At 41.0% G+C, this 25241-nt stretch overlaps 1 protein-coding gene across 2 annotated transcripts in view; it reads right to left on the bottom strand.

The window, feature by feature from the left end:
* Window positions 1–4680: 4680 nt before the first annotated feature.
* The window catches only part of SKOR2 (SKI family transcriptional corepressor 2), a 33895-nt gene continuing 13334 nt past the window's right edge, over window positions 4681–25241 (bottom strand). For both annotated transcript variants that reach the window (XM_061450511.1, XM_061450510.1), the window contains exons 5-9: window positions 20401–20466; window positions 19912–20010; window positions 14535–14602; window positions 6896–6960; window positions 4681–4968 (exon numbers count right to left, since the gene is read on the bottom strand). In XM_061450511.1, coding sequence (XP_061306495.1) covers window positions 6898–6960; window positions 14535–14602; window positions 19912–20010; window positions 20401–20466 — 296 coding nt within the window. In that variant the 3' untranslated portion in view covers window positions 4681–4968; window positions 6896–6897. The remainder of the gene's footprint in view (window positions 4969–6895; window positions 6961–14534; window positions 14603–19911; window positions 20011–20400; window positions 20467–25241) is intronic.

The raw sequence follows: 25241 nt of genomic DNA, 5'->3' as shown, positions 1-25241 counted from the left end.
AGTGTTCAAGGCCAGGTTGGACACAGGGGCTTGGAGCAAGGTGCTCCAGTGGAAGGGGTCCCTGCCTGTGGCAGGGGTTGGAACTGGGTGAGCTTTAGGGTCCCAACTCAAACCAGTCTGGGATTCTGTGATTCCATAACTTCCTTGAAGATTTATTAAAAGTATTGGGAAAAAAAAATAAATTTAGAGTAAATCTGAACTTTAACCCCTCACAGTGGAGAAAAGGCACAGGAACAGTCAAGAGGTGCTCAGTAGCACAAACAACGCAAACATTTTGTTTACTATTAAATAGTGGAGCCTTGTCCTGCTTGCCATACCCTGTTCAGACAAAACTTCCAAATTTTCACTGTTAACATCTTTAATTGGCCAATTCATGCAGAGATAACTTTTTTATAATAATCAAGGTGTGTACTTGTTGGTATGGTCCATCTGAAGAGCTGTAAATGCTCACATATACTTTCTACTTCAAATAACTTGCTCAAGAGTCACTGGATTGCACCTCCCATCTTAGAACAAGGACAACAAAAGGTAAAAAAAGCCTGAGGGAGATGGTTTGAAGGTACCTAAAAGTATACATTCCCATAAGAGGTCCAATGCTCATGAATAAGGGAAATCACATATCTTCATGCTTTTTCTTGGTGCGCTATTTCTTCAACATAATTAACTGTGCTAAAGTATCTCAGAACCAAACTGGGTAGGTTCTGAGTCCTGGGGAAGCACTTTCATGTCTGAAGGACAGAGCTGGGTTTGGAGACATTGTGGGCAGTTCATGGAAACACAGCTTTGTGAGGGAATAATAAAAGGACTGTCAATTGCTAATGAGCCTTTTGAATCTGTTTATTGTTTATTCACGCAGCCAGGAAAAATCAAATCACAGCTCAGTAGCCTGTGCTGTGTTTTTTTTTTTGCCATTCTCTTGGGGTTTTGATAAAAGAAAGGCTAAAACTAAGGTGTGTAATACAGCTGCTGCCTTTCGCCTCTCTTGCGGTAGCAGCTGTAGAAGTGATTATTTGGTCAACCATAAGTGTATTTTAAAGGTGTTGTCAGGTGTAAGAAAATCTGAATGCTTAATTTCCACAGTAACTCTTACTTTATAGCAAGGACGGTACCCATATGGGCTAACCTGTACCAGTAAATTAACAGTGTCTGGGGCCATTCCCATGTGGCACCGAAGAGCTGTACTCACACCACAAAGCCCTCATCTTTCAGCTCAGGGTGGCCATATCCAAAGTGCCATTGGGAAGGGCTGCAGTATGGGTTGACTTACCAGCCATGCTGAGAACGGTGCTCTAGGATATCAGTGGGCTCAAGCACAACCCTGTCAGGGCCACTGCAATGCTTTAACTATACAGCTGAGTTAAGTACAGGGGACGCTAGTATAGACACAGCTTTGGGGTAGGTATAAGGCATAAACAGCCATTATCAGCTACTGGGTAAATCTTTCTGTACCCTTTTCTTTGTCTTTCCTTTATGATGCAAGGTGGTGTAAAGGTCGAGGGTTGAGTATGTGAAATACAAGTGTTTTATGGGAACCTTATCGCTTTAATGTGTGCAAACTTTGGCACAAGAGGAAAGCAAACGAAAAGCAAATGGTGATAAGAAGCTTTGTTGGCTGTTTACCAAAGTAGATTTGTCTAGGCGGTGGCTGCCCTGTGTTTGTTTTCTAGGATCATGTTCTTGAGCTTTATCAGTGCAAGGGATGATTTTTTAATTCAAAACACTCCATTCATGCTTAATTCTGGGACATATGTTCCATCATAATATTTGCAGCTGCGATCTGTAGATCAGTTACAAACGAGACAAGTGGTGTTTCCATTTACTGATTGGGGAGCTTAGCCTAACTGAGAGCAAATTGGTCATTTTAAGTTTGAATGTTCCATTTGAAACATATTTGTTGCATATCCACTCTGTCATTTCTGTGAACTGTGCATTTAATACACAGAGTCACAACTTCAACATGCTACTTACTCACTATTTATTTGCTGTTGGAAGTCACTGGGGAACATGATGGTCTGAACGCTGCTTTAGCAGGGAGTAGAAAACAAATCAATCTGCTGTAGACCCTCTGTGTCTGCTCTTGGGTCTGAACAGGCTGGTTCTCAGCTGGGGAGGGACAAGGGGTTACTCTGCATGTCTGACCACATCCAGGAGCTCTGGCACTCAGAAGCCATTAGCGCAGTTAATTTCTTATTGAGCAACGGGATTACTTTATGTCTGGGCAAAATTTTTGATCTGTAGTGGTAAGACATCTTACCACCACTCTACAGTCAAGTTCATTCATCACAGAAAGTATCATCAAGTCACTCTGTACTATAATCTATATAGTATCCTGCATCTTGACTACGTAGCCAACTCTCCATCTCAAAAAGCATATGGCTGATCAGGAAAAGGTGCATGAAGGCTACAAGCTGTGGGACTGCTTCTGTTGGAGGCATTAAGGAGGTGATCCTGCCTCTCTACTCTGCTCTTATGAGACCCCACTTGCAGCACTGTGTGCAGTTCTGGTGTCCTCAACATAAAAAGGACATGGAACTGTTGGAACAAGTCCAGAGGAGGCCACGAGGATGATCAGGGGCTGGAGCACCTCCTGTATGAAGACAGGCTGAGAAAGCTGGGGCTGTTCAGCCTGGAGAAGAGAAGGCTGCGGGGAGACCTCATAGCAGCTTCCAGTATCTGAAGGGGGCCTATAGGGATGCTGGGGACGGACTCTTCATTAGGGACTGTAGTGACAGGACAAGGGTAATGGGTTAAAACTTAAACAGGGGAAGTTCAGGTTAGATAAAATGAAGAAGTTCTTTACTGTGAGGGTGGTGAGGTGCTGGCACAGGGTGCTCAAAGAGGTGGTGAATCCTCCGTCCCTGCCTGTGTTCAAAGCCAGGTTGTACAGAATCTTGGGTAGCATGATCTAGTGGAAGGTGTCCCTGCCCATAGCAGGGGGTTGGAACTGGATGACCTTTAAAGTCCTTTCCAACCCAAATGATTCTGTGATTCTATGATTACTGTGACTCTTCAACCTGGAAAAAGAACCAAAAAAGTTCAATAGATGCCTTTGAAATCACAACTGGCATAGAAAAGTGGACAGGAATTGCCAGATGTCAATTGACAACTGGTCTCATCTCAGGTCATAAAGTGAGGCTGAAGGATGACAGCTCTGAACATCAGAAGCTGATTTGCTTTTCCCCCACCGCCTGTATTTAAGCTGTGGAGCTTATTGCCACAGGATACTGTAAGCTGCTAAAAGTGTGCCTAGGTTTTAAAAGTCACTGGATGAGTTTGTGTAAGTAAAAAAATCCATTGCAGGTTATTAAAAACAAGACATCATGTCTAGATCAAAAAAACCCACGAGCAGTAAATCATTAGAAGCTGAAACTACATTCTGGGAATATAATTCAAACTGCTTGTGTGCTTTCAGAAAAGTATCTGATTTCATCTATTATTGGGAAGAGGGTACTGGCACAGATGAACTTTTGGTCTGACCTGGTCCAGCTTTTCTGGTGCTTTCATTGCTTTTTCCATGCTCAAAAGCCATGATGGTGCCAGCTCAGAGAGTCTTGTGTTTGAGTACTGTCAGCTCACATACTGCGTGAGCAAACAATGCAGGGAAGGGCATGAAAACAGGCTGTGCCCTTCTTCCCCTCCCTGCCTTCCCGATCTGTTGGGATATAAGGAACTATAAAACCAGATGACTGAGTCTCCCAGGGATTTGCTGGGAATGAGGAGAATACTGAGAGAGCACCTCTGTGACACATTCAAATGCTGGGGGTGGCTGAAACTGCTTTCAGATCCGGTGGTGCTGCATTGGTGTGGACAACATTGTATGCTGTTGTATGCTCAGGGATGACACCATGGCTGGGACTTCCTGGGGCAGGAATTTCACACAGGAAAGCCCTAGTAATTGGGGTGTTGCACATCATGGACAAGAGTGTTGCACATTCAGGAAAAGAATTGGAAGACTGCTGCTGTGGACTTCAGAAGTCAACTGACTTTGGCATGTCTCCCTTTATTTCTGTGGATCCACAAGGAATATCCTGACATTTCACTATACGTACTTCCAAATCTTTTCTAAATAACCAAAGGCAGAGGATTTCTGCCATGAAATACTTTGACATGTTATTTGTGAATTAAAATACTTCTAAAAAGATGTTCTTAGGGATAAATTTCCCAGTTCTTTTCTTTAGTGGAGTAAGCACAGCATTAAATTACAGCGAAGCTCAACTATGATGTCATAGTTTTCTTTTTTTTATTATAGACTTTTTTCCACATGAATGATAAAGAAACTACAACAGAGTTAAATACCTTTTTTGATAACAGCGATTATATTCTTAATTACACTCAATATTAAATTGTAAAATATTTCCAGAGGAGTACAATCGTTAATTCATACAGCAGGCAAAATACCAGAGGAGGAGAGGGCCGAGGGAGAGGGGTGTGAGAATTTCCAGTCTGCTTTTAAAAAGCACTGTGTATGGCTAACTCTGCCCTATCCATCCATCCATCCATCCATCCAAACGTGGTGCTGGCCCATCTGGTAAGACACACATTTCTTTCCATAAAACAATCACAATTCAAAAGCAAAGGATGAAACTGACAGATGTCATCAGTGTTTGCGGCGTTGAAAGGAGTGTCAGTTCCTTTCACAGCTTATCCGTACGATTCATTGAAAGCATTTTCTCTATCAGGTTCAGTAGTCCTTCTAAAAACACAAAGACTTAAACTTTGGTACCACCAAAAAAGATCCAGGACAGGCATTTTTTTTTTCATTTTTTTGTTTTGTTTTGCTTTTACTAATAAATGGCTGCTACATTCTATTTTACATGGTTGTCCATGATGCTTTGAGGTCACTTGTCCTCGGGTTCAAAGGAACCTGTATCCCCAATCTTCCATTTTGTTTCAGTCTTTAAACAAGTCAGGTTTCTGACTGGCAAGTAATAACTTAGAAGGTTAACGGCTGCAAAAGATCCTGTGCTGCTGCAAATTGAGACAAAAAAAACAAGGAAAGAGAGAGAAAATGTTACAACACTAAGCCCAAGAGTGAGATTTCTTTACTCACAGAATTGTAACATTAATCCACAATCCCTGAAAAGGGGATACATGTAGATCACCTGCTCCAGAAGCATCCTCTGACAATTTGCTAGTGAGCATCTGTAGAGCCAGGTGGAAATACTTTTAAATTAAAGATGAAGTGCAACTTGTAACTGACTGAAGTACCACTAAACATAACAAGAACTGCTGTGGAAAGGAATACAAAGCCCAACAAGGGTAGCAGAGAAGCACTGAGTATTAATTGAGTGGTTGCTCTGCAACGCACAGGGTTTTCACCTCCTTGGTGTACAACGTGGGTATGTGTGTGCATACATGTTCCTTCTCGAGGCAACTCTCTTCTGCTTGGCACATGGAGAATCTGCAATTGCTTCTGAACAATGCAGTTGTGATTCTCTGCTTGACTGATTTAGCTTAGCAGTTAAGTAACAACTAATCTTTCAAAAACACTAGGGCCTACTTAGAGAAATCCCTGTTGTCTGCGGGGATGGTGTGTCACTGGAAACAAAAACAGCATGAGAAATACATCCATCCTCCACGCTCGCAGCAAATAATCAGGAAATGCTCATAGCTGTGATGCCAGCACCTTCCTTGCAGGGACTGTCAGCTGATGAAAGCCTGATGATGGGAACAAATGGTGCCGTTCATCTGATGCTGCCATCCTCAGGCAGACTTTTATTGTAGATCAGTGCTTTGGACAAGGCGCTCAGGGCAGGACCTGCTGCTTCTCATCTGGGAAGCGTACTGTTCTATTTGGGATATTAACACCACTGAATTTATTTTAAATCAGTGCTCAGATTAATGAGACTCAACTGGAAAATGCTGGCAGACAGTAATAAAGCATGCACAAGAGGCAAAACAGACCAACTTGATGCTTAGATTAGTCCCCTTATCTCAGCAGACAGAGCTCAAGGCCAGATACTGGTTATATGGTAACTATACTTACTCCTAATGTTTTAAGTATGCTTCTTCCATAGCTCAGGCAAACATCCATCATCTATACTATCAACACCTTCTCAGATGCTCCAGATTTTCTCTTGAGAGCTTTACTTTGTGCATTACTGAGGCCTCTACCTATGAATAGCTCTTTTCTTCTAATTCACCTGCTCTACCTCAGGGAACTTTCCAGTAAATCCACAAGCCATATTTTGTACCATATCACAGTAGCAGGGCTGCCAGCTTTCTGCCTCTCCATCTCTCGTTTTACCAGAAGAAATGTTTTAAGTGTTGAGGCTGTAGCACCTGAAACTGGAATCTCTCCAATCAACCACGATGATGGAGATGGTGCTTCTTTTAACTGAATGCTTCTAAAAACCACGCCTGAAAAATGCAGTGTTGGGTTTGGGAATATCCTGTACAAGGGCAGCAGGGTAACTTCCCTCTGCAGGAGACTGAGCTACAGAAGACAGAGAGTCTGTGTTGTTCTGTAAAGCTCCCAAAATACACTGATCTTTCTTGAGAAAAAGCTCCACTATGGACAGAAAACCTCATCTCTACCTGTCTGTGTGTGAACTTCCAGTGCCTACTGAATGCCAGGGTACTTCCCTCCTTCCACTGATGGTACATGACCTTTACACCACTATTCACCAGAGCTGAAGCACACGCTCAGGCAATGAGGCCTGGATTCACCCAGTGGTCAACTCTGAGCAGTATGTCCTACCCCAGTAGGAGTAATTTATGTGACATGTCAATTACCAGCTTTAGACAGTAGCACAACACCTTCACAGACAGAGCTTTTAGACCAGAATCAGTAACATCAAGCCAAAGAATGATCCCTTTAATCTTGCAATGGCTGCAAAGAAAAAACATGACATCCAGGTAAGACAGAATAAAGTCTCACCTTTCATAAGCTCACCTTTAGCTTTTGCTGAGGTGTGCGCCGAGCTTTTCTTTCCTGATCAAGCTTGCTGCATAGGGAATCTGCAATGACACAGAGACAAAGCCACTGCTTTAAGCCAGGTTTGGCTAATGAAACTTCTAAACTGGAATCCCTGCAGATGAAGAGTATTGTTTGCCTCCCCGTATCATTTTAGGAAACAGTGCCTTAAATGAAAAGATTGAGCTCTTTACAAAACCACAAGAATGTTGATGCAGAAACAAAACAAAAATGGCCCAAACTAAAATGACAGATCTTAAAATCCAATGTAAAAGATGTCTTCCAATATTTTGTTTCTAGCAGTTGCTGCCAAAAATTAAATCCACCACCCATTCTGCTGCCTGCAAGATGACAAAAATCAGCTGTTCATAACAGAGCAAGCAACATGCATTGATCTCTGCACAGCCAAAATACAGCATGTTGGGAGTATGAGGCTTCACGTGTTTATAGCACCATAATTGGGAAGCTCCTAATAGTTATCTCTGACTTGCATCAATCTGAGGGAAGCCACTGAAGTGGAACAAAAAATTAAAGAAAAAGAGAACATACATAGGCATATTAGAGAACAGAGATATATTTAGAAACAAGGTGGGATGATGTGCTTGCTGGCTACTGGGAATATGGTTCAGGGCTGCTCTTTTCCAGTGCTGGGCCTTTAGAAAGCAACAAAACTAAATTGCTTCGAGATTTCTCCATAGCTGGGAATCCAAGCGACTACAAATTCACTATTCCTTGATGCTGCCTTTTGGAAGGACCATCGGAGGAATTCAGGTTGGGATCAGAAAATCTATGTCCTTCCACTCCTAGACACTGTTGCACACTGAGGTGACCTTCTTCAGCTGTCAGGCACTCCACAATATATTCACAAATAATGTCAAATATGTTACTGCAAGATGACAAACATGATGAGCTTAAGTCAGGAGCAAGGCCTTAAGCTGCATGAACAGCAAAAGGAAGAGGCAGGCAAATGCACAGAGTTGAAGCAACCTACCCCACACAGCTGAAAACATGTGAATTTGCATCCGCATCCACTGACCATACACCTAACATGCATTCTTGTATATCCCTGTTTTGTTTTTAATTACATTATGCCCACAGTATGTGAGGATGTTTGTGTGAATTGTGCTCAGCATGTCTCCTGGCTGGTGTAAAGTGTAGTATCTGCAATTACATGAAGAGATGCATCCATACCCTGCCTGCCTTAATAATGAAAAGAGCAGGGAAGGCTCAGGATGAGAGGAAAGAAAGGAGCAGCTGCAGCTCAGGAGCTAACCCTTTCATCTCTCAGGGAAGGAGGTCAATCTGATTGAAAGCAGCAACACCAGGAAGCAGCAGCATCTGCAAAGATGAGCCGTCTGTCTGAACGAAACAGAAGCCTTTCATAGGGGCATGCTGCTTCCCACACTATACAGCCCTGGGGAAAGGGAAACATGTATGCATGAACTGAGAGGCCAAAACCACCGATGACCTGAGAAGACCAAGAATCCAGCTGTTTTGTCTGACTACTCTTATAACCCCTCGCTCTTGACAGAATTGAAGTTAACAGGAAGCATGCTGACAGATTCCTCCCCAAAAAACAGAGCTCTTTCCTCCACCGCATTCTCGAACAGAGCTGCCTTCAGGACAGCGTTTGCAAAGGCTGGAAAACTCCTGTCCAAATTGCAGCAGAGATGTCTGCAAAGAAACTGTTTACCTGATCACCCATTTCTACAGTTTAGATTCAAACAGGAGTCACAAACAAACTGCCTGAACAAGCACATTTCAGCTGAGATCCATGATGCTTCACCAACTGCTCTCCTTCTCTCTCCCACTCAGGACGTCCAACAGGCAACACCAGTTCGTGTGGCTACCAAGTATATAGGACATCTCCCAGGCTGTACTGACCTAGATAATACAATGGGGTACATTCTGTCAGAAATTAACTGTTTTAATCCACTTCTCTGATATATTTGGTACATCAGTGTCTTTTCAATGTGTGTTGGGTTATCCGTTCTCCTGGTAGTAAATGAAACTGGGAGAGATGGGTGTCTAACAGGGAAATAACTACATTCTTCATGAGTTAAATCATCTGCAATGTCATCTTATACATTTGAAGAGCATTTGGTAACTCCATTGCTGCAGTGGAATATATTTAGGGCTCTTCGTGACAATACATTCCCCTGTTGTGCATCCACGGTGTCTGTTCTGATAAAGACAGGCTTGTCCTACAGCACACTCCTAACTACATTCCTGGAACACATTCTTTTTGCTTCATTCAGGGAATCCAGTTTGCAGGCTCTGAGTCTGGGGCACAACGTGAACCAAAGCACAGATATGTGCATAGGATTTGGGATTCATTTCTAAAGCACACATTCATCCCTGCTACACTTGGACATCAAAGAAGCTTCACCAAAAAATCAAACACAGATAACTGAACATACAGAAACAGACCTGCAGTATCATCCCAACTACTAAAGCACAGGTGAAAACATTAATGAGAAAAAAAATATAAGTATCTCTCTGGGTTTGGAGAAGGGAGGCAAAGAAGTAAAATCTGCCTTGGAGTCTGCAAAATACAGTGAACATGTTTCCAGAAATGCTCTTCTATCTGTTATTATCTGTGTGTCTGTGTGCAGGCACTTCAGCACAAGATGCAGCTCAAAAAATCCAAGAGCCATTGTGCTGAACCGATGTTTCCCTCTAACATTCTTACCAAGGTCAATCAATCTAGCTGGACCACTTTAAGCAGAGGACCAAAACAGAAATCCTAATAAAGTACTGCTGTTTCCTATTTCCATTTTTCAAATATGGAATAATATGCATGCAGCGACCAGTGTCTCTGCACACAAAAATGTGGATATTCCTTGTTTGTATAATGAATATATTGGGTGTAAAAGCACCTGCTTTTTATATACAGCCTAAAATAGGAATTAAACCTACTAGTGCTTTTCTTAATTACAGTAGGACCCAGAGGAACATGATCTCATACCTCTGAAGATCTACCAGCATTACCACGTGGTACCTTTTTTTCTTCTTTTAAACACTCTTGTGAATCCTCAAAGATCAGGGTGAAACATGATGGAGAAATAGAAATCAATTTTGTAGATAGATAGTTCTAGATTAATTTTATTGTCTGCCTCTGAAGAACAGAGCTGATTCAAAGCAGCACTGAATCTTAGTAAGTAAGGCCATCAAATATCAGAGGAGCTCCAGCTGGATCCAGTTATGAGCTCTGAACAGTAATATCACCCCAGTTAGGCTTGGAAGGAGGAATGCAGTTCATGGGAGTCTAACTAAATTAAAAAACCCAAACAAAACCAAAACAACACTTTCTGCTAGAGCTGGATAGATAAAGGACTGCCCTTCTCACATTTCTAACATGCCAAAGACCTCCTGCTTTTTACCCTTATATAAAGTCAGTGGGATTGATCAGTACCTGATCTTAGTTACCTAAACTACAGGAGCAGCGTGATGAACACCACCTTAGTCTTTCCTGATGGATACATTACAACTGTGGTCTATGCTTCCTCGGAACCAACAAACTACTTGTAAGGGACCCCCAAAAGGAAATGAACATGCTAGCTTAGTGTTCTACCTATCTGTAACAGTGTTTTAGAGGGGTTTACCGAAACATAAAAGGAATAAAAAATCATTGTACTGGGAATGCTGCTTCTAATCATTCTCCCACCTGGCAGCTAGGAAGAAAGTTTATGCTTTTAAACTGTGATCCACTAACACATGCTCAGAAAACAATACCAGACAGATGCAGAAGCTCAGGCAGGAGTTGACTCAGTGCTTTGTTAGACTGGCTTGGCTGTCCTGACAGATGAGTTCTGGTCACCCTGGACAGAAACCAACAACTCAAAAGGCAGGTGAGCTCTTCTAAGGCCGTATCACATGCGCCATTTTTGAACTTACTCCAGCATGCTTGACATTTGTTTCTTCTTGGTGGCCCTTTCGGTATAGCTGAATAGCAAAAGCGAAATGTTCCATGCCTAAACCCATATATAAAATTGATATTTTATATAAGACCTCCAAATACACGCACTGTATGTAGCTAATTCGGGAGACAGCACTTTGAGGAAGGAGGAAGAGAAAAGTGCATTCAAAGATTTAAGACCTATTTTCTTGCTAAACATGATGATTGATTGTTTCTTGGCACTTGGCTGGGACCTTGGCACAAACAGGCTGCAATACTGGAATTACTGGCACAGGTGTCCAGAGAAGCTGTGGCTGCCCCATCTCTGTCAGTGTTCAAGGCCAGGTTGGACACAGGGGCTTGGAGCAAGCTGCTCTAGTGGAAGGTGTCCCTGCCTGTGGCAGGTGGTTGAAACTGGATGAGCTTTAACATCCCTTCCAACCATTCCATGGTTCTTTGATTAATACCTCCCAGCAGCTGCCCAAGACACTCTGACCAAATCCTTTCTCAACATAAATTGCTGCTGGCCACACAATGACCCACTGCTCCAGCTACCTACCAAGTAGGGTTATGTCCAAAGAAGTCAACATCTAGCACTGAGGATGTAACAGAACAGGACTCAACCTCCCATTTTCCCAACGATCTGAGCTTTCCTCCTGACTTTCAGGAAGCCATAAAATGTATATATATATATTTTTTTATTTTTTTTTCCGGAGCGGACAGAGCATTAAAACAAAACCCCATTGATTAAACGCTGCTATAACGGAGGTTTTTAATGAGGAGTACTGAAGCCAGGTGCCTCGCAGCCGGTGCTGGGGGTGCAGTGGCGGCCGGGGAGCGGCAGAGGGCATTCGGAGCCCGCGCCAGCGGCCCCCGAGCTGCTCCCCGCGCGGGGCCGCTCATCATCGCCTCCTGCACTACAGCTTCAGAGCATCACCGAGAACTGGGAGGAGAACGAGTTACTGGGAGGAAAAAACCCCGGCACCTTCCATCAGGCCTTCCATGTAAAAGTCAGGCGTTTGCACGAGGAAGTTTTCAAATGCAATTTATATTTCATTAATCTTTTCATGCTTACTTTCAGCTTTCTGTATTCCTGACCTTTCTGACACATCAAGCACGCCAAGGCAGTGACTACTCAGTTATGTAGCTTGAGGAATTCCGGTGCAGGGTGAGTGAAACCATCGCTGCTGCAAAACCTGCCCCTGGTAACTCCCTGTTAACAGGAGATGCCTTCAAGGTCACGCACAAGTCTTCAGAAAGGACTAAGTGAAGTTTTACAATCCTTCAGTGGTGAGAAGAGCCAAAAGAAACTGATTCTGTGCATTCATGCTGTTTGTAAAATAAACAAAGCAATTAAGCTAGGTTCTGCAGCTAGTTATACTAGTAAATTTTGAGTTTAATAATACAAAGGTATACAGCTGTGAAGTTGCAAGTAAAATTAAGATTTAAGTATTGTCCTGGGTTTAAACCACCACAAGTATACATTAAAGATTTCTGCTTTTATCTTTGGACTTCAATGATAACAAGAAAATGAGCTGTGGGCAGCTCTGCTAAAGCAATAGTAGAGCATCCCATGTACATACAAGCCAAAACAACCTGCCCCTTTTAAAAACAACAAATGAACAAAAAAATTTAGAAGTAACCACGCTTTTTGTGTATCTTGCACTAAAAGCTCTAACTCATCTATGCCATTACCCCAAAAGGCCAAATGAGTTAGCACATTCAGCTCAGCAACCTTAATTCTACATGTAAGCACACAAGGTATATTCACGTGAATGAATTAAAGTAACTGCAGCATTTATCACATCAGAAGTGCTGACTCCATTTCAGCTACCACCCAAAACATCCCTGAAGATTTCTGCACCAATCTTAAACAAACACACTTGTTATTTGCAGCAGTCTCTCAGTTCCTCAGATGCAAACATCCTTTTTAGTTGTCTCACTGCTACACAACCTGTCTCACCAGGAGGGATACCCAAATGTGAGCATAAAGACTTACGGATGATGTGATAACATTTCTATTAGTGACAATTAAACTTAGGCAGCCACAGTGAAGGGGTCCTGAACTGCTTGTACAGCACGTTAAATGTTGAAACTATTTACTGTAAGTACATTCAGACAGCTCTGTTCAGTGATCAAATGACTGCTAGTCTTTCTGTAGCATGCACCATAAAAAGGTGTGAGTTACATGATCATATGTCTTTTCTTGCCCAAGAAAAAGCACTACACTGAACCTTGTGATTTTTCCACTTCTTGTAGATCAGCTGGCTGGAGGTGGTGACATCCAGTTTCAGAAACAACTTCAGAACTGGACCACAAAGTGAATGGCAGAGATGATCCATTCTCTCCTAAGAGGGAGATTTAGCTCCGAGTTCGCCTGACACAAGAGATAAAGGCTGAAGTGGGGCCACAAACTTTGTGTTTAAATGTGCTTCACAGGAGGAATCAGACAGATCCCTGCCTCAAATCCAAAGCAGCAGGGGAAGTACTTTTCAGGATGGCATCTGAATTACCAGCTTCTGTGACAATGCAATTCACAGATCAAGCCAAAGTCCTTTCCTGGCATTGGGAGACAAAGGGGAACACCGTAACCACTGGACGCATTAAAGAGTGGAGACAAGCAGCAGAAAAAAAATCTCCAAAGATGTTCTGGACTTGAATTCCCTCCATAAAGAACCTCCTTCAAGCACCCTCCATCTCTCATTGAAATCCCTGAAGTCAGCAGGAACAGGGAGCAGGAATGTTTGGCAGCTCTAAAAATAAGGCCACTCCTAAAAGCCTCTAAACATAGGTGCACAAGTTTGACAATCCTGGCCTTCAGCTTTATTTTTATGTCCCAACCCATCAATTAGAAAATGACAGCACCAGAAGGCTGGACAATGCCTTCCCTGCACTAGGCTCTGTGACAACCACAAGGAAAATTTAGATGTTCAAGCACAGACTGGATCCAGGTAAGTGGGGATATTTGGCAAACCTGCTTCAAAAAAACCCTGTTAAATAACGTCAGACTGATCATAGAAAAAGCACTATTAGCATGCTGATAGCCTCCCATTTGTTAACATGCCCTGCTCTTACACTAAACAGTATCTGAGTAAGAAACAGTTTTATATACTACACCCCTTGCTTGTACTGGATTAAGTATGCCAAGTTTTCAAAGCAGCACAGTTGTTACAATGATACAGAGCTGCACTAACACACACATGCAAAATCCCTCTTGATTTTAAAGTAACAAGCAAAAAACCCAACAGCAACGTGTGCCTGCACTGAGCTGTGTTTGGCAACTCAATCCTTTACTGCCGAGTTAAGCACTTCTTCTAGCAGCTGAAATTTCACAAAGACACATCCTGAGGTTTATTTGCCAGTGAGAAGTTGGCCTTGCACAGGTTCCCTACCAAGGGCTGAAATACACCCCTTGACAACTTGTACAAGGTAGAAACATTTAACTGCTTAAGGTGTACTGATTCAGTCCTCACTTTTCACTCTGAAGAAGCACCTCTCAGCATTGAGTCAACGCATTTCGTTTAGTTGAAACATGAAGACCCATCTGGTTACCGCATGAAAGTAAATCTCCAGGTAATTAGACTCTAAACCAGCTGAGCTCAGGAATATGAGCTCGGGAATAGTACATCTGCATGGCTCACAAAGGGAAAGTTTGCGCATTGCATTGAAAAAACATAAAGCAACAGTTTATAACGTTTTTAGCAGAGAAAGCAAACTTACAATTTGTAATTGCTGTACCATTTCTTCTCTGTACGCCAACTCCCGCTTCATCTGATCTTGAAAATTATCTGTAAGAAGAGGAAAAAAAGAAGCAGAGGCAGTAGTTAAAATGGAAACCACACAGTATAATTCATATAAATAAAGTTAAATCAAACCAGATCACTAATAAGGAACCATGAAACACTACAAAGCCCTTCACCCAATTAAAACATGTTCCTAAGAGAAACTTATCTAGTAGAGGACACTTCAAACAAGAGATGTGGAAAAACTAGATTCAGTTATTTCCCAATTAACAAATGTATTCTGCTAAGTTTCTGTTGCTAGCATTTATTCCCACAGTTATTCTTCTCAATGGACAAGGCTCTGCAGTCATTAGTCAAACGTCTACCAATGCTGATGAGAAGAGCAAAAGCTGTTCCCCTTTGCTTTGGCATAAATCTGTTGACATCAATAGCGATGTCCAACGTGTGAGAAGAGAAAGTGTTCAAGGATGCACGATTTGATTTGTAGTTTGTAACATCGTGCTGATGGCTTTGAACAAAACTCAGACTAAAAGCTCCATAAACAGTGACGTGGAAGCAGAAGGGAAAAAGTCTTTGAAAGACTGATTCTTGACAGCTGGGTTACAGCACAGACCAGCCTTCCTGCTTCACTATCTCCTCTTTCCCTTATTTTCCTCCTCTCTTATCCATTTCAGACAAAACTTAATTTGGTAGAAAATTAACTGCTGGTCTGTTTTCATAACAATGCTGTTGGAGGGAGGGAAAAATAAAAATATGTACAAAACTATCGACAGGAAGCAAATAACATGGAGAGCTGCATGATGGAGACCGGAGTGCAGTGGTGGATTATTAAATGGAGGAGGAAAGAAAATCCATTCCATCCAGTATCATTCTGAATCAGGAAACAAGTATAGAAAATAGCAAGGTGAATGCCAACAGAAAACAGCATGGAGCATGTGAACACACAGAGCTTGGAGAAGAACTACAAGACCAAGGCAGCTAAAAAGGTTTATTTACAACTAACCAATTAAGAGAATTAAATAATCATGCTGGGACACAGTCACACAGCCTTGCAAAAACTTCTCAACCCCAAAAGCAGGAGCAGGAAAGCAGTGAGCAGGCATGGCATGATGCAGTGTAGAGGAAGGATGTTATCTCTCCTGCAGGGGAAGAAGACATATCGCCACCAAGTGTGGGCATAGGAACACGGTAGAATAAAGTACAAGGCGGCAGAGCTCTGTCCTCTTTCACACAAGAATTTTGCCCCTCTGAATGATGACCAAAAGCTGTTGTTTATAAAGCATGGGGGCACTTCAGGACAACAAAAAAATAGCAATTAAAGAAAGAAAGAATGAGAAAATTTATTTGGCTGAATCCATCAGGAACCCAGCTCAGTCACAAGGAAAAGGATAAGACAACATTATCCTATAAAAAGTTTCTCAAATTTCAAGTAAATGCCCACAGAATTTTTCAGGCTATTCCTTTTAGTCCAACTCAACCGGGAAAAGAAGCCAACAGAAATAAACCAGGTTTGCAATCCCGTCTTCCTAGCTCCAAAAAAGCTGTGCAGTATAAAATGGTGATCGCTTCCTATCCTGGTCACTAAAGGCTGACATATCTGTGCCAGCTATGACTGGGGTCCTCCAGTTTCACTATGAGTAGGCTACATGGAGAAATATTCCTTCTCTCCTTGACACTTTCCTCCTCACTGCCTCCTCACAGGCTCATCACCTCTCAGAAAAAAACAGCTCAGAAATCTTGCTCAATCCTGCACTGAAAATGTCCAAGCTTGCAGTGGAAATAGGGTGTTAATGGTAAGGATAGCCGGGTGTTTTTTTTTCTGGCAGCATTTATCTGAATCTGAATGCTTACAGACAAAGCCATAAGCAGTACCCAAGAGAAAAGACATGAATATTTAAATAGCTTTCTTAACACAAAATTAAATACTTTAACTATCCAGACTATGTCTCCACCATTTTATTGCCACATTGTTAAAAGCACATGGACAAAATGCGTGCCAGCCTACACCAAAGGCAGAGAACAGAAGAGGGTTCTGGGGGAACACGCTATCATCATGCACAAGTGCTCATATTTGTATCAGGACAGCAAATTCTTTGATTTTCTTCAAGTGATCTGACCTTTTCATTTTTTTATTTTCTTCAAGTGATCTCTGCATTGAGAGATGTTACAGGCAAAGGAAAGCCCCATCTGTAGCTTTCAAGTACAACAACAATATAAAAAATAAAGGTACAAACAGCAGAAGACAAGGTCGGCTGCTTTATAAATTATCATGGTCCACATTTCAAGCAGGTACAAGAAGACACAGAGAAGCGCGCAGCACAGTACTGCTAAATGAGTTTGCAAATAAGATCAGTTCTCATTTAGCAGTGATTTCCATGAGGAGACGGTGGAAACCAAACACCATTTACACACAAGACTGCGTGGCACCACTGCGGGTGGTGCTTTGAGGCTATTAAGGTAAAACACCCCAAATGTGCTCAGTTCCAAATGCAAGACCCAAAACAAAAAGGTGACTTTGGAGTTAACTACACGTAACCCAAGAGAGGCGTTTTCTAGAGAGATACAGTGATACCTTCCACATCTCACATAGCTGAATAGCGAGGCACTTCCTTCCTTTTAAATAAGGTTGAGAAAACTTAAAAAACAAAGGCTTCTTATTTTCACATCAAAGCACAGGGAGAACCACCACAACCTGTGGGATTGAGAATTACCCTGGTAGACTGCTCCTGTCCTCAGCAGCTTTAGGGATGGGACAGGAAACCAGTCCCCACTGCTGCTCAGCCTGATGGTGTGGTGAGCCAGAGTGGGATAGGATATTGTCCTGGGTTCAGGAGTAGCAGACATTTTTCTCCTTCTTAGTAGCTGGTGCAGTGCTGTACTTTTGACTTTTGGCTTGGGAACAACGCTGGTAACACCAATGTTTTAGCTGTTGCTAAATAATGTTTACTCTGACCAAGGACTTTCTGAGTCTCATGAGTCTCATGGCAGACGAGGGAGGAGGGGAAGCTGGGAGGAAGCAGAGACAGGACACCTGACCCAAACTGACCGAAGAGGTATTCCATACCACAGCACGTCATGCCCAGTATATACTGGGGGGAGTCACCCGGAAGGGCTAGATCACTGCTGAGGTCGGGCTGGTCAGCGAGTGGTGAGCGACTGTATTCTCTTCCCTTGTTATTTCCGTTATCATTATTATTATTGGTGCTAGCAGCAGTGGTTTGTGTTATACCTTAGTTACTGGACTGTTCTTATCTTAACCCATGGGAGTTACATTCTTTTCATTCTCCTCCCCATCCCTCCAGGAGCAGGTGGAGGAAGAACGGAGGGGAAGTAAGCGAGCAGCTGTGTGGTTCTGAGTTACTGGATGGGCTTAAACCACGACAAATATAAACCCTGTTACCTGTCTACTCTCCGCTCCCTCCTACAGCCTCAGGTATTTCCAAGCCATGATAAACCCTTCAACACAATTTTAATTTTACCTCAACATTCCTTTAGCTGGTTCTCTGAAGACTTCTCTGTCTAGCTTCTCCCTATCCAACATCACCCCACACAGATACTGACCTGGGAAACCTTGGGAAAACACTTTCTAATACTTGACCTAAAGCAGCAGCCCCATCCAGCAGCACGAGCCTGGCACAGACCTCTTCTCTTTTGCTAGGACATGTATTGTTCTAGAAGACAAACCACTTTTACCCTGGATTTTACGCTTCTTTGCTTTACAAAGACCCTTCTTCTTGTTTTATTATATGCGGAGGAGGGGTGGTTTTTTTTGGTAAATCTAAATCTGTAAATAGGTTTTACGGTCACTTGTATATATTGTTTATTGCACATTATCTGGTTTCTATTTTAATCCTGAAGAAAATTGACCACTACTTTGTGGTACATTGAAACCACATATTTTTCAAGCCAGCATACAGTTGCCACTTCCTTGGTCAGCCGTACGTGTTCTTTTCTTTTATTTGAATTGTATTTCATGTGGTTTAATTGCAGTGTTTATTTACATGGCAATGACAGAGCATTAATTTTACTGTAGAAGAACAAAAGGATAAATAAATGACCTGAATGGCAAAATTCCAAGATGCCATTTCACCAATACCACACATCAGTATTTTGATCTACACAAATTATTTTAAAATTACCTCACTCCCAAACCCAAGTAATGACTGAATTTATACTGAAGGATGAGGTTATCCTCCTTTCATTAATATCCATATCACCTCAGGCAGCTCTTCTCCTTTATTTATGAAGCCATCTACATCTTTCAATATTTGGGCTAAAGATGGAGTCACAGTTCTCGCACTTCCTTGCTTCCCTGAACTTACCCTATCTGATGCTAGAGAAAGGGGACAAATGTATTTTCTTTAAATAACAGGAGAATGATGTCTGTGCTCCCAAATTTCCTGGGAGATGCAACACTCATCAGCTTGCAGCAGTGGGTTCTGGCTGACCTGCTTACTTTGTGGGACCTGGCAACACCGGGTTTTGTCCCTGGAGTTTTTATCAAGGGACCTAGAGGTCTAACAATACTGAGTTTCTGAACTCTTCAAGAAATCATGACACACCAACATGAGGGCAGTTTCGTGCTGCGTGCTGGTCAGACATTTCAGGCACATATGAGTTAACAAATGTCAGGACAGCCTGTAACATTACATTCATTGTATGTTGTAAGAGCCCTTACTGTGTCTCCTACATTGTCCTGACCTATGTGGGATTTCTCATGGAAGCATATTTTTCCCAGCTGATGCCAGCGTAATTCAAAAAGTCTCAGTCAATGAGCCTTTCTCCCTGTGCATGCAGTGTAACTTTCTGGCAGCTTCATGAAAACCCTAAGTGTCCATTTTGTTTTCTCTTATTTAACACGTGCCAGGCACATTCCATCACCCCTGGACAGCAACACCCTGCTCATCAGTCATGGTGGAAGGGCCATCTCAAATAGCCCATCTCAAGAGGAAAAGTCCAAATAGGTATTTCTGTCTCTTAAAGAGGGGCCACATCAATTCTCCATCATCACCTAGAACTACCTAAAGGTAACTATCAAGTACCTTGTCTTCAAAAGCCTCCAAAAAGCTGCTTAAGACCACTGACACTGCTGTACCCCAAGAAGCCCCAGACATGTTTCTGTCTACTCACTGTATTCAATGTTATCAGAATCAGTAAAATACACATTAAACAGACATCCAGCTTCAGATTTTCCCTACAAAAGGTCTGAAAACCCAAGGCAAAAGTGCCATCAGATTCAGCAGAACTAAGCAAAGATCCTGGCAACACAACTGAGAACACACCTTTCTCACTTTAACAATATGACAAACCCAACCACCCATAAATAACACCAAAACCACAGATGTGTATCTTACTGAAGACCGGGAAAGACGCATTTCCTTTCAACACCTGGAACTCCTGTTCTAGTCTCCTCCGTAAGTCGATCTGTTCAAACAAAACCTTCTGGAGTTCCTCTAACAAAGGGAAAAGAAAAGTGGTTTTGCTAATCTGTATAAATAATTCTTGAAAGAATAGTTGCAGAGCAATTCATTATTACAAGACAAAATATTTAAGCAGTTATAAAAAAAAAAAAGTGTTGCATAGACCTACAATAGATTTTGTGCAGAAAGCCATGAATATAAATCAATGTAATATATTATTTTAAAGTATTATATTACAGTGTCATGTATTGATTGATATATATGCATTAATCTCAATTATATCCACCCAAAGGTCCATATATTATTCATATGTTATTTGACAAGCTTAAAATATGGTGCAGAACAAAAGTGCCCCCTATTATCCTCATATTCTATTAAAACAAAGAGCAGTTTTATAATGTAAGGGGCCCTTATTTATTTTACCTTTCCCCATGTTTTCCACATCCTTCTTCAGCGAATGAGGTGAATTGGTTTCTTGGGTATGTTCACCTTTAAAAAAGGAGAAAGGAAAAAGTTAGTGATTTACTGCTATTGCTTTTTATCAGTATTGCCCTTCCTTTACGTCTGCTCCAGAGAATCTGGAGGGGAAAAAAGAACCCCAAAAACCAACAAACAACAAGAAAAAATATTCTGAAAGTGTAATATTGAGGCTTATCTACACATCTCCATGTGCACAGCACTTGGACTTGTATTTACTTCTACTTTAGTAAAGTATCCGCCCACACCATGGCCTCCTGCAGGCAAGACCCCATGTCTCCATGTTACCCTAGGAAAGCTCCTCTTGCACATCCTCTGCCGAACAGATCCCTTCTTTCCCTCTATCCCTTCTTGAAGATGTGCTAATTATAGAAGGACTAGAAACAAGCTGAAGACGGGTTAGGTAGAGCCTTCTCCATTAAGGTTTCGTATCTTCTCCTTATAATGGAAAGTCCATGCTATCTAGCTGGGCAGGACCCTGGTCCAAAATCCACAGGCAAAATCTTCTGCACACCAGCCTTTATCATCTCCTATAATTCTATGGCATGGGCTAGCTGTAACTAGATATAGTTCATATCCAGCTGAGATAAAATTGACATTAGTGGAATTTGCATCTAAACGATACACCTCTGAGGTCAACCAATTCAAAGACTTTTGTTTTAGACTGCTCACATAACTTTTAATCATACAGTAGTAAAGAATTTTCTAGGTAACAAAATTTTACTATCTCCAGATATATGAATACTACTTCTTTTGGCCTTTTTCCTTTTAAAATAAAATAAAACAAAATAAAACAAAGTAAATCTTCACAAGGTGCTAAGTTCATCTGGATAAGAGTTTGACCTAAATATGAACCTTCAGAGAGAAGGTGCAATTTTCATTATCCTCTGGAACTGTGAAATTTTCCTCTAATTTATGTGAATAGGGTTCTGAAACAAAAAAGTTTTTAAAAAAAGAAAAAAATATTACTTTAGAAGAAATTAATGAGAGAATTTCTATTATTTACAGCTGAAGTAGAAATGGACTCTCAGTAATTAAGGAAGTATTTGTTAAATAACCAATTATTGAACTAATTGGACTAATTCTTGTTTTAGTCCAGCCAGTAAATACACATCATTAACTCTACTGATGAGTAATCACAGACATACAGGTAAAGCTACTCAAGTGTTTATGTGTTTGGAAGGAAGAATCATGTGGGAAATAAGCTGGGTTTTTTTGAAAATAAAAGGCCGTAGCACTAAATAGGTCACCACTCATCAGATAAGAAAGCAGTTAGTTAATAAACTCATCCTGTCATCATGCATTTCCGAGTAGGTCATCACAATAAGCTAATTTAAAAGTTGAATCGGGAAAGTCTTGCTTTATATGCAGTCAGAAATCTTTTTGCAAAACATTTCTTTTTTTTAAAAATTAATGCATTCCTATATCCAGTAAACCTTGAAGTCACAGTATATGAAACCTATCCAATAGCTGTGCATTTTAGCATCTGTTATCTTTTCAGTCCTTAAAAAAAAAAAGGCAACCACTCATTCAGACATACCCATTTATGCAACTGATTTCTGGTGCCAGCAATTCCATTTTAAAATATATTTATGTAACATAAGGATTAAAAAAATATTTTTTGTACAGTTCTTGATAAAAACAAAGCATTTTCTACAGGTAACTTGTCTCATCACACTAAAAGAAACAGCAAGCTTAAAAATACATCACTTTTTGGGCAGTGGTTTCTGCTGTTTCCTCAATATAAAATGGTCTTTGTTTGTTTGTTTAGTTAATATAATTGTGTTTTAAACAGGACTGCTAGAAAAATATATGTTTTGTTAGAGGAATTAGGGTACACAAAATCAAGAAGAAGGAATTAAAATTTAGGAAGGATATTTATTGAATTATAAATACTAGTATTTTTCCCAAATAATTTATTTTATTCTTTTCTGTATGTTTAACTGCAATTTTGAGGGATAACAGACTCACAGACAGAAGGATTTTTCAAGGGGGAGAAAAGAAAAAGGGGAAGAGACTAGATCCTATCACAGAGCATGGCGGCAACATCTCCCACTTGCTCGGCTGAGCTTTCAGGGCTGTATGTTTGAGGCTACTGACTCGCTGGGACTGAAAGTACCACATCAAAATGAAAATAAGGGCATGCAGCATGAAGAATAACTTCTCCAGCCTCTGCAGCCTCTCCACTAAGACACTGAAAAGACTTACTAGAAAATCCCCCATCCTTGCCCTCAAAATAAGGAAGAGGATGGGAAAACTGAAGGCACTTAGAGGCAACACTTGGCACATAAGGTTCTAACAAGTAACGGTATTTTTAAACTGCTGATGTTAAAAACAAAGCTTCACCATTATTATTATTAATGTTAATAATAATCAGATGGGTTTCACCTTTCCAGTCCCCCTGAAAATGATAATCAGGAGGCTGCTCTTCTCTGTTTTTCCATACTTCCCAGAGGCCTCATCATGCATTGTGTACTGTTCTACCTTAATTGAAAGGGAGGAGGTATTGAATATTTAACCAGCTTCCTTTCTCTTACATGTTAATTAAAAGCTAAATAGGTATTTTAAAACAAACAAACAGAAAGCCCAAAGAATTTTAATCAGTCTAAGAAAAAAAGAATCACTTCCCCTTCTAATAGCTTCACCATAACTCTCTTGGGCCTTGTCTACACACAAACTTGCAACAGCATTTAAACACTGAAAGCTGTGCAGCCCCTTGGTACAGACACCTAGGTTTTCTTTAAGAGAGGCCTATTTCAGTTTATTCAAAGAAATCAAACTATATCTCAGCTGTCTGTTGGGTAAGGAAAAAGAGGATGAAGGACTTATACCCAGTTTAAACCGTCTCAGCTGAAGCTTTTGGTACTTCTTCTCTTTCCGATTAGCTCAGGTGCACAAACACTGTTATTTTGGAATAAAGGTATGTGGGTTGTATTGTTCGCAAATGGCTTTCTTACCCTGGAATGTGAACATCTGCCCATGAAGGAAAGAAGATATTATGTCTGTGAGTAGACATACCTCAAATTACTTTATCAGTACTCTGAAAAACAGAGGTCCCAAATTGCACATTGACACAGCCTCATCTCTTGTGATGCCACCATTTTATTAGCTCTGCACCCACTGGAATAGTTAAGATTTGAATTTTTAACACAAGAAACAAACAGGAACATTCCTAAATGTATTCTTCTCAACAGAAATGCAGGTTCCCCTCCTCGTACAAAACCAAACCAGACATAGCCAGGTTACCTCTTCATGATGTGCCATCTAGAGCAACCTCCTTCCTCAGGAAAATCTCAAGGCACTTTTCAAACACCAGCTAAAAATTTCCACACTGGCCCAGGCAACAAAATGACATCAGCAGGCAACAGATTTGCCCAACACAGAGGTCTGATGGATTGGGAATGAAACTCCACTACCCTGACTCTCACCCCTGTACCTTGTCCCCAGCTTGTACCCTATACAATTCTCATATGTGGTGCCAGACGACATCAACTAAAATCATCTCTCCTGTACCTCAGCATTGGTCCTATTAATCCTGGTCAGTAGTTAGGTATTGCAGAGCACACCATGTCTGTCACCCAGCTCTGCAGCTCACTCCTACCTTCATGAAGTTCACAGCACCGATGCTGTACTGTAACTTAACATCCACTGGTATTTTAGCTGGAGAGAAGGCTGTCAGCAGACAGGAACACTGCAGCCCTGAAGATGTCAGTGTCTGGGTATAAATATACATATATATATATGTATACACATATATCCCTCCATTCAAAAAATATAGGCAGATGTGAACTGGCAGACTTTCAGAGCTTCAGAGTCTCCATCTGTATTTGAAATTAATTACCTGCTTTAAGACATGCACGGTTCTTGCAAATGTCCTGAAGAAATCCTACCTTTACTGAAAATTTTAATTATTTGTGCATATTCATGCCACTTGGGGAGGAATAATCAATAGAATAATCAGAACTTGAGAAAATACGCCTATTTTAGGAACTCAGTAAGCATCTTTGAAGTGTTTTTCCATACTGGGGTAACACATGTGTCTGACAAAATCTGGAGCTTTGAATGTGAATTTGCCCTGAAAGTCACTTAACTTTTAAAACAAACTAGTTCTTTCTTTTGCATAAATAAAGCTTAATTTGTAACACTCATTTAAAGTTTAAAACATGAACACCTGATTTAAAAAAATCTGCACTTAAGTACTAATGGATAGAGAATTTCACACAAAGCATTCAAAAACTGCAGCCAACATAAACACATGTAATACTTAATCAGTCACATCTGTTGGCTTTTGGTCTGAATTTCATGTCTCCATCTGGTAAGTATTTCATAACTTTATTCTAGAAGCATGAGAGCTACAAAATTTCTAATTCTTAGTTTGTTTTAAATGGAAGGTAATATTCTCATCAGGTTCCAAAACATAGGGTTTAAAAAAAAAATAAATAAACCAACACAACTGATCTTCTGAAAGGTGTGAAAAATACAGAAATTCAACAACGTTTCACCCGCTTCTAAAAATTCAAAGAAAATTCCTGAGGTCCTTAATAATAACAGGTGAGAAAAGAGACAGGAATAGTAAATAAGGACCCAGTCCTACAGTCCATCTGCAGTTTTGTCTGTCGTGCAGGTCCATGATGTATTCATATACAATTTTATGTACTAATACATGGTGCTGGGTCCCACATCTGAAACTTCGCCTTGTCTTCCCCCATTTCAACTTTAACTTCTTTTCTTTTTTTTGGCAAACACCTTCTGCAATAAAATTTCATGTCATTTAACTTATGGATCCA

This window comes from Pezoporus flaviventris, unplaced genomic scaffold (assembly GCF_033815535.1).
Source record: "Pezoporus flaviventris isolate CSIRO_AGI_PZ_B2104156 unplaced genomic scaffold, CSIRO_AGI_Pfla_v1 ptg000010l, whole genome shotgun sequence".
Taxonomy (NCBI): domain Eukaryota; kingdom Metazoa; phylum Chordata; class Aves; order Psittaciformes; family Psittacidae; genus Pezoporus; species Pezoporus flaviventris.
This window is presented reverse-complemented; position numbering and strand designations above follow the sequence as displayed.